Source organism: Thamnophis sirtalis, unplaced genomic scaffold (genome assembly GCF_051295495.1).
Source record: "Thamnophis sirtalis isolate CommonGarterSnake01/CBP01778 unplaced genomic scaffold, rThaSir2_p1.2 scaffold_7, whole genome shotgun sequence".
NCBI lineage: Eukaryota > Metazoa > Chordata > Lepidosauria > Squamata > Natricidae > Thamnophis > Thamnophis sirtalis.
This window is the reverse complement of record NW_028261387.1, coordinates 91,465,353-91,482,490: the sequence shown is the minus strand read 5'-3', so window position 1 is coordinate 91,482,490 and position 17,138 is coordinate 91,465,353. Positions and strand designations below refer to the sequence as shown.

At 44.5% G+C, this 17,138-nt stretch overlaps 1 protein-coding gene across 1 annotated transcript in view; it reads left to right on the top strand.

Annotated features, from left to right (window-relative positions):
* Positions 1-17,138, top strand: part of MYT1 (myelin transcription factor 1) — a 95,369-nt gene that overhangs the window by 61,300 nt on the left and 16,931 nt on the right. The window contains 3 exon segments of the mRNA XM_087720872.1: positions 1,391-1,453; positions 4,777-4,860; positions 16,408-16,629. Coding sequence (XP_087576998.1) covers positions 1,391-1,453; positions 4,777-4,860; positions 16,408-16,629 — 369 coding nt within the window.

Sequence of the window (17,138 nt, the reverse complement as noted above, 5' to 3'; positions counted from 1 at the left end):
TTTTTCAATGACGTTGTAACTTCGAGCGGCCACTAAGTGAACCGTTGTAAGTTGAGAACTGCCTGCACTCATGCCCATTGTTGTACAGATAGTCCTCAACTTACGTCATGTTACTTAGTGACCATTTGAAGTTACGATGGGCCTCCCCTACTTATAGGGCTCACTTCTAGAGTTCCAACAGCCCCCCCCACCAAGGTCACATGACTGCATGTGGGTTGCTTGGCAACCAGCCCGCATTTACGGCCATTTGTAGCATTCCATAGTCACATGACTACATTTTACAACGCTTTTGTTAAAAATCAACATTTACTTCCAATTTTCTGCCAAAACAGCCTATGGCAAACAACCACCACCGCAAAAAAAGATCGTAAATTCAGATTGGTCACAACGGTGACCCGCTTTATGACTGAACTAACAACTGTAAGGGGCAACCTCATTGCAGTTGTAAGTCGAGGACTCCCTGTAGGTTATGATAAAGGAGAGCTCAGTAGTAAAATCCCATTCAATAGTAGAATTTATAACCGGAGGAATTGGTGGGCTCTCTTTCTTGGACGTCTTCAAGCGCAAACCGGTCTACCAATAATTGGAAATAATATAGCAGTGGTCCTTGTTTAGTGACCACTGGGATTGGCAACACAGTCATTAAGCAAAGTGGTCCCTAAATGAAACTACAGCTGCGCTTCTGATCTGACTTCAGGTTTCCTTTGCTTTACAGACCTGCAAAGGTGGTAAGAGTGAGGATTGGCCATAAAGTGATTGGTGTAACTGAATGGTTCCTGTACAAGGCAGTCGCTAAATGAGGACTATCTGTTTGAATTCCTGATTGGTTGGTTTGGCCGCTCTCTTTCAAAGCTAAGCTTCTCTGAATGTGAGAAAATTTGTTTGAATCTTCGTTCCAGAACCATAGGAGACGATATGTCTACAATGACAAATTACCATAAGAGCGAGAGAGAGAATAAAACCCCACAATCCTCAAACTTCTGTGATGAAAAAAACGGACTCTTTGAAATTATGGACTAGATTTGCCTTACTCTGATGTGTAAACTGTAGGAAAGCAGGTTTACAATCATGTTTGGCTCAATCTGGAATTTTCTTCATTGAAATTTACCTACAGTGAAAAAAGAAAAGAAAAAAAACGGTTTTCCTATCTCTTGAGATAATGATAATTATTTCTTCTCTTTCTCCCTCTTCTCCTTCTCTTCCTTCTCCTTCCCTCCTTTCCCCATCCTTCCTTCTTTCCCCCCTCCCTACTTGCTTTCCCTTCTATATTCCTTCTCTTCCTCCCTCTTCCTCCTCTTCCTCCCTTTTCTTTTTCTTCCTCCTCTCCCTCTTTCTTCCTTTCTTCCTTCTCTATCCGTCTCCTTCCTTCCTTCCTCCTTCCTCCTCTCAGGTGCCCAACTCCCGGCTGTGATGGGTCCGGTCACATAACAGGAAATTACGCATCACATAGGAGGTAAGTTGAAAATGTGTATACAGAAATGAGGCCGATGGCAGAAAGCGAAGAGGAGAATTGGTATATTTAGGGAACTCCTTGAGTTCAAGGAACTCAAGAAAGTCAAGACAATAGCTACAATCCCACAATTCATTGCCTGAGTTATGGTCTTGGCTGCCATCTTGATTCTTTTTCCTCCATCCCATCCCACGTATTTATGCATTCATTTAAAACTTTATTTATCCACCTATGTCACTAATCTGACTCTGGGCACAGGTTGAAAAGCACAAGATTTTAAAAAGTATATACTGTTTCCCTCTGTTAATGCATCTCAAGACTGTGTTAGCTTTTGCTGCACATTGCTGGCTCCTATTTAAGTGATTAGGACTCCAAGATCCCTTTCGCAGTTACTACTATTCAGCCAGGTATTTATACCTATTCCCTCACTCATCTCATAACCATGAGAGCCCTTGGTGCTCTCTGACCTTGGTTATTTTCTTGCTTGCACTGATGATGTTACCTACTTGGGCAGTGAAACATCTGCAAGAAAACAGTCAAGCTCAGAGAGCACCAAATTTTGGTCGCCACGATGTAAAAAAGATGTTGAAACTCTTGAAGGAGTGCAGAGAAGAGCAATAAAGATGATTAGGGGACTGGAGGCTAAAACATATGAAGAACGGTTGCAGGAACTGGGTATGTCCAGTTTAATGAAAAGAAGGACTAGGGGAGACATGATAGCAGTCTTCCAATATCTCAGGGGCTGCCACAAAGAAGAAGGAGTCAAATTATTCTCCAAGGCACCTGAGGGTAGAACAAGAAGCAATGGGTGGAAACTAATCAAGGAGAGAAGCAACCTAGAACTAAGGAGAAATTTCCTGACAGTGAGAACAATTAATCAGTGGAACAACTTGCCTCCAGAAGTTGTGAATGCCCCAACACTGGAGGTTTTTAAGACGAGATTGGATAACCATTTGCCTGAAGGAGTGTAGGGTTTCCTGCCTAAGCAGGGGTTGGACTAGAAGACCTCCAAGGTCCCTTCCAACTCTGTTATTCTATTCTATTTCTGTTCTGTTCTATTCTAATCATTTAGGTGCTCTTCTCTGCACTTTTACTACACACTCATTTTTTTTTCCCCTTGGCACAATAGACAAATTGCAATATATTCAGAAATGTTAGCAAAAGATGAATCCGCCTTTCATCTCTTGAATCTGATTTTTTTAAAAGCTAAACTTTCCAGAACCAGATTACTTACCTTCTATGCAGCGGCATAAAGATGAAAGGGTCAGATTTTAGCTGACGCAAAATTTCTGTTAATAACATCACTATATTTATGGCTCCTATTATCTTTTTCAAACATTAATGAGGGCCTCGGCCGTCTCCCATTTGAACAGCTCCATTAACATCTGCCATCTGCTAGCAAATACCTTCCTAGCCCAGACACTATTAATTGCAAAAGCTGCTCCCGTCAAAGCAAACGGCTGTCTTTTTATTTTCATTTTCTTTTTAATTTTCACCATCGCTTGCCTCCCTTCTGAGGTGTGGAAATGGAAATTATCAGATCAAAGCCCATGTGGGAATATCAAAGGGAAGAATGGTTCTTCTTCAGCGTTAGGATGAAAATGAGATGTTCATTTTCAGGGGGAAATGAAAAATTAATACTTTCATGGGAGCAAAGGTGGATGTAAGGAAGATTTCCCCAACTTGGGGCCCAGCCGATAAATTATTTAGATAGTAGAAATTCCTCTTTCTTTAGTCACATCCATCATAGAATGGAATGGAATGGAATAGAATAGAATAGAATAGCAGAGTTGGAAGGGACCTTGGAGGTCTTCTAGTCCAACCCCATGCTTAGGCAGGAAACACTACACCCGTGATGGTGAACCTATGGCACGCATGCCACAGGTGGCACACAGAGACATTTATCAAGGCACGCCAGCTGACTTCGGCCTTCTTTTGAGACTATTTTTCACCCTCTGGAGACTTCCTTGAAGCTTCTGGAGCACGAAAAACCAGCCCTACCGGCAAACCGGAAGTTAGGGAACGGATTTCCGGTTTGTCCATAGGGCTGGTTCTTGCCCTCCGGAGCCTTCAGGAAAGCCTCCTGAAGGCTCCAGAGGTCGAAAACCGACCCTAGGGTCAGTTTTTTGCCCTCTGGAGGCTTCAGGGAAGCTCCTGAAGCCTCCGGGAGAGGGGCGGGGGAGGCTGTTTCGCACGCATAGCATTATGGGTGTGGCCCGCCTGTGCACCACCACCCTGCGCTCCCATGCATTTGGCACAGGAACCAAAAAAAGTTTAGCCATCAATGCCCTACAACATTTCAGTTGGTTATCCAACATCCTCTTAAAAACGTCCAGTGTTGGAGCATTCAGTACTTCTGGAGGCAAGTTGTTCCACTGGCTAATTGTTCTCACTGTCAGGAAATTCCTCCTTAATCCTAAATTGCTTCTCTCCTTGATTAGTTTTCAACCATTGTTTCTTGTCCTGCCTTCAGATGCTTTGGAGAATAGCTGCAACCTCTGAGATATCAGAAGACTGCTATCATGTCTCCCCTGGTCCGTCTTTTCATTAAACTAGACCTACCCAGTTCCTGCAACCGTTCTTCATATGTTTTAGTCTCCAGTTCCCTAATCATCTTTGTTGCTCTTTTTTTTTTAAAGAAAATGTTTATTTTTAAACAAATAAACACAAACAAACATAAAACATAAAAACCATCTTTAGTTACATACAGTATGTTGGTTGGTTACAAACCTTTTGTGCATCCTCTCCATAGACCTCACTAACAATTTATATCAAATTGCCTCTTTCTTGCTCTTCGTTGCCCTAATCACTTCAGACAAATGGTTATCCAACACCTTCTTAAAAACTTCCAGTGTTGGGACATTCACAACTTCTGGAGGCAAGTTGTTCCACTGATTAATTGTTCTAACTGTCAGGAAATTTCTCCTTAGTTCTAAGTTGCTTCTCTCCTTGATTAGTTTCCACCCATTCTCCTGGTGATTGTTCCAAAATTATCCCAACAGCTTTCACTTCTAAATTGGGACTAGAATTCACCATCTCCTGGTGATTAGCCCAAAGTCTCCCAGCCGGCTATCATGCCTAAGACAGTACTAGAACTCACAATCTCCTGGGGATTGTCTCAAAGCCACCTAGCCAGAACCAGTCAAGGACCAGTTTGAAGTCACTTTAGTGTTGTTTTGACTTGGAATGGTCACCAAACAAACGGTTGTATGTCGAGGACTATCTGATAAGGTGACTAGTATCAGGGCGGAAAGGAATTTGACAAATGAATTGTGATATCGTTGTTGTTTTCCTTCCTTTTTTAAACAAAAAAATATATCCTGTAGTTTATCAGGTTGCCCTCGTGCCAAGAAAAGTGGAATGAAAATCCCACCCACGAAGGATGACAAGGAGGATCCTGAACTGATGAAGTAAGTGGCGGGGGGGAATGTCTGATCCGTTCACAAAAGTTATTTTACTACATCAACTACCAGGGTGGGAAAACAGCTCCATTCGGTTTATGTGATACCGTACATCATTTTCTTTAATTGAAAACATGCCTGGAGTTACATAGCAAATTGTCAGCACTGCATAAACGTTAAGCCCGGGGTGTACATTGATTAAATGAATTCCCAGGAAAACCACATCTTTGTTGCTGGCTCACATTTAAGGCAGGGGTGGGGAACCATGGTCCTTTTATGACTTGTGGACTTCAGCTCCCAGAATTCCTGAGCCAGCATGACTGGCTCAGGAATTCTGGGAGCTGAAGTCCACAAGTCGTAAAATCGCCAAGGTTCCCCACCAGTGGTCGGATTCAAATAATTTAACAACCAGTTCTCTGCCCTAATAAAGGGACGCGGTGGGTCAGTAGCTAAGACACTGAGCTTGTCGATCAGAAGGTCGGTTCGAATCCCTAAGTGCCGCGTAACGGAGTGAGCTCCCGTGACTTGTCCCAGCTTCTGCCAACCTAGCAGTTCGAAAGCACCTAAAGAAATGCAAGTAGAAAAATAGGAACCACCTTTGGTGGGAAGGTAACAGTGTTCTATGCGCCTTCGGCTTTTAGTCTTCGGACAGCGCTGGCTCTTCGGCTTTGAAACGGAGATGAGCACCGCCCCCTAGAGTCGGGAACGACTAGCACATATGTGCGAGGGGAACTTTTGCCTTTGTCTGCCCTAATGACCGGCTGGGTGGGCGTGGCCAGGGGGTATGACAGGCAGCACTTGGCCTCTTACACTCCCCTGGGAAGAAAAACAGGTCATGGGGTGGGGCGTTGCTGCCCTGTGCCCCGTTTTAAGCCTAGGAGGCCTCCCTGCACTTACCTGGGAGTCAAAATGGGATGCATGGGGACTCCTGGAAGAGGAGGGGAAGGGAGGGGTCAGCCTGCAATGTAACAACCGGTTCACCCAAACCGGCCCGAACCAGCTGAATCCCACCACTATTCCCCACCCCTGAGTTTGAGTGCTGACTCATGCGTGATGCAATCTACACTAGGATTGGTTGCTGTGGGTATAAAGGGGGGGGGGTTCCTTTTTCCCCGCCTTTTTTCTTCTGTGTGTTCTGGGTAGTTGAGGTTGGAGTCCATAAATCATAGATGAGAATAAATCCCTTTTTAAATAGAAAAGGATGTTACCCAGGGGTGGGTTTCTTGCCCCGTTCCAACCAGTTCGGTTGGAAGGGGGCTGGCGGCGTCCTCGTGCACGCACGCAGCGCACGCATGCATACTAGCGTCTGTGCGATGCTCCAGCTGCTCCTGGAGGATCGCGCAGCCGCTGTATGCGTCCTGCGCATGCGGGGAAGCGCAGAACTCGTCAAAACCGGGTAAGGAGCGCGAGCGGGCGGGTGGGCCCTTCGCCGTTCCCGGAAGTTACTTACTTCCGGGTTCGCCGACCAACCGGTTCGCACGGACCGCCGCGAACCGGTTGAAACCCACCCCTGATGTTACCCCACTCGGTTTCAGCATGCACACACTAGAACCTCTTACTGTCGTTGCTTGTTGCTCTGATACATTTCGAAATGTTTAATTGGATCAAATTGGTTGCTAATTCTATACTACACTTTTATGGCTGCGTATTCTGGTGTAGAAACTACTGGAATATATATAGAATTAACTTAACCCACGCAAATTATGTTGGTGACATCATGATAACCATTTCTATAATACCATCCCGCATCAATTAAATTTGTAATTCCAATGTATTGAATTCACAAATCATCATCAATCACAATTACATTAGTTGTTCTCGACTTACAACCACAATTGACCTCGGTTGCTGAGACAGTTGCTAACTAAGACAGTTGTTAAGGGAGTTTTGTGCCATTGTATCTAGTGTGTTTTGCCACGGTTGTTAAGTAAATCCCTGAATTTGTTAAGTTAGTAACACGGTTGTTAAGTAAATCTGGTTTACCGATTGAGATTGCTTGTCAGAAGATCGCAAAAGGTGATCATGTGATCCCAGAACCCTGCAATGGTCATAAATATGAACCAGTTGCCAAGCGTCTGAATTTTTATGTCACGACCATGTGGATGCTGCAATGGTCGTTAAGTGTGAAAAACGGTCATAAGTCATTTTCTTCAGTCCTTGTAACTTTTTGAATGGTCACTAAAGAAACGGTTGCAAATTGAGGATTATCTGTATGATGGATTTGCATTTTGTGCTCCCAGATCAAAAGCTATTTCAGACCCATAATGAGAAATCAGCCCATTTATGAATGTGACCTGTGAGTGCATGAGAGTTCATGACTTGGCAGAGACAGGGTAGCAAGGTCAGCCAATGAATAGGCATAGCAACTAAATCAGCCAATGAGGGATGTTTGGAAACTGAAACAGTATTCGCTGGAGACAGCTAGGAGCCTGGGTGTGGCTTAGCTTAACTTCTGTACTAAAGCTCTGAGTCTGTGCTGGGCTCTAAACTAGTCTGCTGCTCTGAAACTGAAACTGATCCAGCTCCTCTCCCTCTATTTGCTTGTATTTACTACCGCGTTGGAAAACCTGCTTTTGGTATTGTATATTTACTTCATGTGTTCTATTATACATAAAGAGAAGTTAATTAATCCTGCTGGATCAGTTACCTGTGTGTGCTTTCTGAATGTGATTGCTGCCACAAACTCTGACATGACCATTGGATCAGTGGTGGGATTCAAATAATTTAACAACCAGTTCTCTGCCCTGATGACCAGATGGGTAGGTGCGGCTTGGTGGTCTTGTGACCGTGTAGGCATGGCCAACTCAATGTCATTCACGTCAATGGGTGCTTCGCCTTAGCTGTGACAATGTAATAAGGGTTAACCAGAAAGGCAGTTTCTGTAAGCAGGACAATAAAGATCAGGCTAGAAACAACACCAGAATGTTTCCTTCCTGCCTCCCTCAGAGGATTAGCCCTGTAAAGTGAGAAATAAACAAAAGGAGATTTCTTCCAACAACCAGTTCTCCGAACTGCTTATAGAAAGTTAACAACCAGTTCTCTCGAATAGGTGCGAACCGGCTGAATCCCACCACTGCATTGGATGTTCTCTAATGTTGTTAATCTAGAATCTCCTTCTACCACTTTACGACTGATGCATTTAAAAAAGCATAGCAGGGTTGCAAAAACTATGCACCCTTAAGCCTCCATGGAAAATGAGGTTTCTGTATACGGTCCAAAGGTCTTTGCAGGAATCAGCTGACATTTGAAGCCATCTGCTCCATCTCTTTAGAGCAGGGATCTCCAACCTTGGCAACTTTAAGACTTGTGGACTTCAACTCCCAGAATTCCTCAGCCAGCAAATTCTGGGAGTTGAAGTCCACAAGGCTTAAAACTTGCCAAGATTGGAGATCCCTGCTTTAGAGCCAGGAAGCAGAATGTTTTTATCCAATGAGCCACGTCACAATTAGCAGAATAAGCAGTGTTTATTAAAAGCAGCCAAATTTAAAATCCTCTTACTTTTTCTTGAATGCAGGCAAAGTTGTGTATAATGTCATTGAGCTGCCCATTTGGTCAGGCAAGGCATCAGATTAGAAACTGGGAGACTGGGAATTCTAGCCGCACCAAGACATGAAAACCGAACTTTGGGTCAATTGCCAGGAGACTGTGAATTCTAGTCCTGCCTTAGGCATGAATGTTGGCTGGTAACTTTGGGTCAATCACCAGGAGATGGTGAGTTCTAGTTCCACTTTAGGCATGAAAGCAGGCTGGGTGACTTTGGGCAATCACTAGGTGACACTGAGTTCTAGTCCTGCTTTAGGCATGAAAACCAGTTGGGTGATTTTGGGCCAATCCCTCTGTCAGCCCAACCTGCCTCACAGAATTGTTGTTGTGGGGAAAATAGGAGGAGGAAGGTGTATTAGGCATGTTTTCCTCTTTGAGTTATTCATAAACAATAAAGGCAGGATGAAAAAAAATCAAATAATCAAGAAGAATACGTCAATTAATTTTGTCTTCAAGCAGAAGGCATATATACCTATACTAGCTGAATACCCATGCTTCACGATGAAACTATGTGATCTGGCAATCCAGTTCATTCCGGTTCAATCTGTTGGCTCAGTGATGGTCGGTGATTGAAACACATAAGGGAATATCGCTCCCGCTGCCTTGAGTCTGGAAGCAGTTCCATAGGTGGAAAGCGTAGACATTTTGGTGAGGTACCGACGTTTAGTACTCTAAGGAGCCCCAGACCGCTCCTGAGTGAAGGAGTGGAACATCTGCCAGTTTGAACTGAGGTAAAGGAATGTGAGGCAACTGGCAGTTGGAACAGAGTTCTTTTCAAGTGGGGAGGGGGAGTAGAACTCCTTAGCATCAGAGTGTGCTAATTATTGTATGAGAAATACTAATGATCTGATGGTCATTTCGAGAAATCCTTTCTTAGCAAGCATCTAGAACCCAACATATGTGCCAAATTTCAAGTTTGTAAGCTTTATGGTTCTGGAGATTTCATGATGAGTGAGTGGTATTTGGCTTTTTTATATATGTAGATTAGGATTAGTAGAGGAGGGAATGAGTGGAAATGGTGTTGAATTGAGAGATTCAATCTGGGTCGGTCCACAGGACCAGAGATTTTGTCTTCCTCTCTTCAGAAGTTCTCTGAAGATGGGCTCCAGCATGAGTCCAAAAGCTCAGAAGACAAAACCTCCGGTCTCAGTGAATGACCCAGATTGGATCCTGCAACATTATTCTGGGACAGGTAGATTCGCCTTCGTTTGTAAATTGAGAGAGTCTGTCAGGTTCAACAGGATCACTTGAAAATGAAGTATTATCGTCAGTGATGCGGTCCTCCACAAAGGATGTTCTCGTCTGAGGTTGCTGGGGCCAAGTGACGCAAAATGTCACGGATAATAAAATGCCAACGATGCAAATGTCACGCAAGTTAATATGCACGCTTCTATGAAAATACGTCTCCTGTTTTGGACCTTTAAATCAGAGAGCCACACCATTAACCCATTTCAGGGGTTAACACCATACAGTTGAGCCTCAGACCAACTGTCCCGTGGCTTCTTAATGCCCGAAGCCAGTGATGGCAAACCTTTTTGGCACCAAATGCTCAAACCGGAGCATGCATGCTCGCCGAAGTGCCAAAAACCTGAAGACCAGCTGACCGGCACATGCATGCCTTTTTGGGGGTCATTTGAGGGCTGTTTCAGGCCATTTTGGGGTTGTTTTCAGGCCATTTTTCAGGCCAAAGAAAACATCTATAAATGTCCGAAAACCGGCTTGAAAATGACCCGAAAACCAACCTGAAAGTGGCCCGGAAATGCCCCTGAAAATGGTCTGCTTTTCAGCCATATGTCAGGCCATTTTCAGGTTGCTTTCCAATGCTCCGGCCCCTGCAAAGACCAGCGGAAGCCAGAAGAGCAGCTGGGGATGGCGCATGTGCCCACAGAGAGTGCTCTGTATGCCACCTCTGACAAGCGTGCCATAGGTTTGCCATCACAGCCCTAAGCCAAAACAAAATCAAGTGAACACTTAACAAGCTTAACATATTGCACAATTACTATTTGACCTGTTATTGATCGGATTCAACATGTTGTGTGAACCCAGCCCAGTGGTGGGTTCCGGGCCAGTACGGGCGTACCGGTGCCTGCCAGAAGCAGCAGCCACCGTACCAGAGCAGTGCTTTGGAAGGCCCGCCCACCCTCGTTTCTTACCTGTATTTGAGCCAAGAGGGCCATTTGCGCACACATGCGCAGCATACAGTGCCTACGCGACAGTCTGCCAAGCATGGGTGTGCATTCATGCACACCGTGCGTGCCCATGGTGGACGCCCGGCCCCATCACAGCATACAGGTTGCGACGGGATCCGGAACCGACCACTGACCCAGTCATAACATATCTAGTCATAACATAGCAAGCTAATCTAATAAAGGCACAATTTTCAGCCTGGACATGTTTGCATGTAAGGCTCTTTTTCATAATGCAAACATTGCCTTGGATCAGATTAACAGGTGGATTTCGCGCGAGTGCTTTTGCTCCTTGAAAAAACCAGGGTCTGTTGCGTATTTCTGAAAAGCACCTTGTTGGTTGCCTCTGAGGGTATTACAGAAAGTCCTCGGCCACAGTTGAGCCCAGCATTTCCCTTGCTAAGCAAGACGGTTGTTAAGTGAGCGGTGTGCCATTTTTTTTGCCTTTGTAACTTCAAAAGGTCCCTAAACAGATGGTTGTAGGTCGAGGACTACCTGTATCCAATTGAGTACACACTGTGTCACCTCCATCTCCCTGTTTCTCCACTCTTCCTGCCTGCTTTCGCCGCAGTAGGATAAAAGGAAGGAAGGGAGGGAGGGAGGGAAAGGAAACAGAGAGAAAGGGAGAGAGGGAGGGAGGGAGGGAAAGGAAACAGAGAGAGAGAGAGAGAGAGAGAGAGAGAGAGAGAGAGAAGGAAAGAAAAAAGGAAAGAACTTACACTCCCCAGAATTCCTACAGGGAGAGGGCTTTTAAAATTAGGCCACAGTCTAGGAATTGTCCATGCTGCAATGGTTCAACCACAAGGGTCAATTAATTACCCCCGAGCCATCGTCAGAATTGTCACAGGCGGCATTTACATCAGATTTGGAATGGGTTCACTGTCCTTCATTACTCCAAGCCCTGCTGTAGCCACACAGAGAATCCTGCAGCTTTCGTAGGATTCTTTCTTAAACTATAAACACCAGCCCCAGGTGCTCCGTTTCTCTCTGTTTTCCCACGCTAACAAACTCTTTTGGCTCAAAATTATTGCATGCAGTGGTTGTTTTGTTAACACAAACTGGATCACAAGGAAAGGGAGGGTTGAAAGAACTCTTTTGAGGATCGCAATCCTCCTTAGATCCCCGTTGCAACCTAATTCCACATCTCTTTTTTTTTTTGAAGAATAATTGGACATCAGCTCAGCGGCTAAGACGCTGAGCTTGCCGATCAGAAAGGTCGGCAGTTTGGCGGTTCGAATCCCTAGTGCCGCATAATTGAGTGAGCGCTTGTTACTTGTCCCAGCTTCTGCCAACCTAGCAGTTTGAAAAAGAAATTGTAAAAATGCAAGTAGAAAAATAGGAACCACCTTTGGTAGGAAAGTAACAGCATTCCTTGCACCTTTGGCATTTAATCATGCCGGCCGCATGACCATGGAGACGTCTTCGGACAGCACTGGCTCTTCGGCTTTGAAGCGCCCCCTAGAATCAGGAACGACTAGCACATATACGCGAGGGGAACCTTTACCTTTATCCTTGACTTACAACTATTTTTTTAGTGATTGCTTAGTTTCAAGGGCGCTGGGGAAAAAGTGACATGACCAGGTTTCACACTTACGACCGTTGCAGCATCCCCAGGGTCACACGATCAAAATGTCTGCCTCTTGGCAGCTGTCTCATATCTATGACGGTTGCAATCTCCCATGCTCACCTGATCCCCTTTTGGCGACCTTCCGACAAGCAAAGTCGATGGGGAAGCCAGCTTCACTTAACAACCGTGTTATTAACTTAACAACTTAAGTGAGCCACTTAGCCACGATGGCAAGAAAGGTCGTAAAATGAGGCAAAACTCACTTAACAACTTTCTCCCTTTAGCAACAAAAGTGCTGGGCTTGATTTTGGTCGTACTTTGAGGACTGCCAGTATCTAATGGAACATCTACTTGCTATCTGTTCCATGAAACAGCCCTAAAACATTTTGAAACTGTTAGGTAAGCTCCCCGTTGGGAGAGCAAGTACGTTCAGCGACGCATTGTGAGAGTTGTGTTGGAGAACACACAAACCAGCATACAGAGACACTGCAGTTTCAGTAGGCTTTTGCTTTCGTGGAAATAGAGGTATCAGAGTCCATCAAACAGTCCAAGTCATACACGGATAAGACAGTCAGTCATCAACGTCTTTCAGTTAAGGGATAATCCAAATAATTTAGTCCAGTATCATATAAACAGTTCAGTACTCAAAGTTTGCTAGCAGTTGCAAAACTTACAATAGCTCATGGCACTTTCTAACAGCCAGCTTCCAAAACACTCAGATCAGATCAGCCCAGCATCTAACAAACCGAGAACTAACAATCGTTCTGGCTCCCTCTTATGGTCGATTGGGGAAAACAGCAACCAATCACATTTTACAGTATGATTTAAAGAAATAGGTACAACATTGTTACATGATTTATATATGCCAACCCAACCGTTAGAATTATATTCCTAACAGAAACTCTCTGCCAAATCCTCCTATAGACTCCCTCAGTGGTTCTCAAGCCAGTTGTTGCCGCCGATGAGATGCTGGATTATTATTTTTTATAATAAAAATGCAATGGAAGTTAAATTACCAGCATAAAAGATGTAATGATTGTGCTGTGAATGCCGATTCGAATTGTCGCCTTCGCCTTTTCCGTCGCTCCTTCCGTCTTTCTCTTGAGGTTTCCGTCGTTACGACCACATAAACAGCGAGGCTGTTATTAATGTAGTCAGCATCCCGCCCGCAGGGATATTATAGGTGAATTGTGCCACATTTGCACATGATTTAAAACAGGACCAGCTTTTCCAAATGATATCAGAGGGAGGGAGGGAAATAGCCACCGCGGACTTCTCTGTTTTCTTTTTTTCCAACGGAGTAAAATTAAAATACTGATGGAGATAACAATGAAACATAGGATAATGAAACTCAAACAAAGCCGCAGTATATTTTTTTGACAATTGCTTTTTGACATTCCCGATGGTTTTTCTCTCTCTGCATAAAGGGGTAGCTCAACTTTTATTCCATCGGATGTATTTTATTCGTTAAATTTATTTCTCGCCCTGGGGCTACTCTAGGCGGCTTAGGACAATTAAAAAATGGAGAAATGGAAAGAAGGCTCAACGTTAACAGCAGTGGAACGATAGAATAAACAAGTAACCAAGAATACGACAAGAATAGAGTGTTGTGAGAATGGGAGATGGGCGAGGATGGAAGCAGGGAGCAAGGGGGAAAGAGATGTGATGTCTCCTGTCAATCTAATTGCCACCTCCAAATCTGGTAGTGCCCCCCCCCCAAAAAAAAAATTCTCTTTTCTGGGGTCCTTGCTACTCTCTGAGCTTGGTTTTCTTGCAGACATTTCATTATCAGTCTAGATAACATCATCAGTGCTAGAAAGCACTGGGATTGGAGGAGGGAGAGGAAGGAAGGAAGGAAGGAAGGAAGGAAGGAAGGAAGGAAGGAAGGAAGGAAGGAAGGAAGGAAGGAAGGAAGGAAGGAAATGTGGGGTCCTTGGTGCTCACTGACTTGGATGTTTTCTTGCAAATAGATAACATCATTAGGACCAGAAGGAAGTGAGGTTGTGGAGAGGAGGAGGAGGAGGAGGAAGACTGTGGGGTCCTTGGTGTTATCTAAATGTGGTAGTTTTCTTGCAGATGTTTCATTAGCAAACTAGGTAACACATCAGTGCTAGAAGGGAGCAGGGAGATGCAGAAAGGAGGATAACTGTGGGGTCCTTGGTGGTCTCTTGAGTTTGGTGGGGGTTTTTGGCAGATATTTCATTTCCAAACTAGGTAACACCCATCAGTGCACTGATGATATTAACTAGTTGGGCAGTGAAACGTCTGCAAGAAAAATATCAAGCTCAGAGACCACCAAGGACCTCACAGTTCAACCCTGAGCTACAAATATTCTATATATTCCCTTTTTTAATGGCACCATCCTGTGTGAACATTGATGTATGCTTTTGAATGATATCTATTATATTGATAACAACTGGTCCTTGGGAACCATTCAATAGGTAGCTACAGGTAGCCCTCCACTTTCAACTGGTCATTTGAAGTTACAATTTTGTCACATGATCAAATTGTTGGAAGAAATGCCCTGGGTTCAACTCCAAGTGGGGAAAAAGACACTGGAAACATGGAGGCTGCTTGGAAAGATGGTTTAATGGTGGACAGGATCACGTGGCTTGAGCTCCTGAACAGAAAAGAGGGACCATCTGTTTCCAGATGTTGGGGGAAAGAAGGAAAGAGAGCAAGATGCTGAAAGTTCCTGGCTTTATACTCTCTGTTCGACCCCACCTCTCTGTTTCCTGTTCCTGTGTAAGAAATGTATTCTGATTGGTTGTCAGACTCCCATGGGGCCATGCAGGGGCAACTCTGTAGGCTGTGTTTTGAGTCCAAGTTTGGTTGAGTTCCCAGATGCCATGTGGTGAGTTTCTGTGGAAGGCTAACGCTGTTACCTTCCCACCAAAGATGGTTCCTATTTTTCTACTGCATTTTTACATCCTTTCAAATTGCTAGGTTGGCAGAAGCTGGGACGAGTAGCAGGAGCTCACTCCGTTATGCGGCACTAGGGATTCGAACCGACCTTTCTGATCGACAAGCTCAGCGTCTTAGCCAATGAGCCACCCCGTCCCCTATTATATATAATATATACTGTATTTTTCAGAGTATAAGACACACTGGAGTATAAGACGCACCAAGATTTTGAAGAGGCAAATTTTAAAAAAAGGTTTTGCGCTCTGCAGACCTCCCCAAAACAGCCCGTTTTTTGTAAAAAAAATGGGGGGGCATGCCTAACCTTTAGGAGGCTTATAAAGTGCTCCTGGGGGCTGTGGGGGCAAAAACGAGCTCATTTTTGCTCATTTTAGCCCTCCCCAGCCCCCAGGAGCACTCTGGAAGCCTCCTAAAGGCTATGCACGGCCATTTTTGCAAAGCGGGCAGGGTTTTGGGAGGCCAAAAATGCTACTCTACTTCTCCTTTCTTTCTCCTTCTCCTCTCTCTACATTCTACTCCTCCTTATCCTCCTCATCTTCCCCCCTTACCCTCTCTCCTATCCCTCTCTTCCTATCTTTCTTCTCTCTTCTGTTTCCCACTCTTCCTCTCATTGGTTTGCTTCTGAGCAAACTCCATTCTATGTTGATGGTATTTATGCTTCCATATCAATATACTTAACGTATCTTAGTTTTAAAGAAAAAATAAGAGAAGACAGTATACATGTGCAATCATATTACATTAAAATCTAACACCCCTCGTCAAGCCTAATATACATCCCTCCCTCTCCCCCCCCCAACCCCCCCCCAGCCTTCCCTCCCCCGACTTCCCAGAACCCATACACGGTATAAATCTTTAACAAAAAACAGTCTAAAATACATTGGAAAAAAGAATAGAAAATTGATAACATCTTTACATTGAACTTAGCTCCTCCTTGCTAGGCTAGCTTTAAACAATTTATATCATTCCTGATCTTAATCGTAAGCTATCTGGAATTTCTTAGTCCCATATTTATTTTTTATATAATCAATCCATTTTTTCCAGTCTAGTTTATATCTCTCGTTTGAGTGGTCCTTAAGATATGCAAAGGCCAAAAATGCTGTGTTCAGTGTATCTTACCATCTTTTTTGAGGGGGAAAGGGTGCGTCTTATACTCCGAAAAATAGGGTAATAGCTGCCTGTAAATCCACATTTCAAATGCTTCTAGTTCCTTCAAGTGGTTTTCTGCCAGAGACCAACTCTCCACTCCGTAGAGCAGGGATAGAGAAGGTGTAACGTAAAGATGGGGATGGTTCCAATGCTGAGTTTCCCTCTCTTAATGGCTCCTTTGATCTTCTCCAGGTGCCCTGTTCCTGGCTGTGTTGGACTCGGACACATCAGTGGCAAATACGCCTCCCATCGCAGTGCCTCAGGTTGCCCCCTTGCAGCCCGGCGGCAGAAGGAAGGGTCTCTCAACGGCTCCACCTTTTCATGGAAGTCGCTCAAGAACGAGGGACCGACCTGCCCGACTCCGGGCTGTGATGGTTCAGGTCACGCCAACGGAAGCTTCCTCACTCACAGAAGGTAAAGGTCCAGCATCCGGCATGAATCTTTTCTCTGTTGTTAGGAGAGGTTCCACCACAAAACCGCGGTAGACAAAAGCGCGGTCGACGAAAGCGCGTATGTGACGTCATTACAGCGCAACGAAAAAGATCGAAAAATGTAAAAATAAAGCGAAAACCTTACCCTAACCCCCCCCAAACCTAACCCTAAACCTAACCCTAAACCTAAACCTTAACCTAACCCTAAACCTAAACCTAAACCTTAACCTAACGAAAAACCTAACGCTAACCCTTAACCTAACGTAACGCTAACGCTCTAAACCTAACCCTAACCCTTAACCTAAACCTAACCCTTACCTTTATGTGAATCGACTTGCTGTAATTTAATTTTTATTTCAATTTTTTGATCTTTTTCGTCACGCTGTGATGACGTCACATACGCGCTTTCATCGACCGCGCTTTTGTGGAACGCGGTTTTGACGGGTCACGGTTAGGAGAAACGTCCTTCTGGGCTCAGTTCCAAGTGGGGAG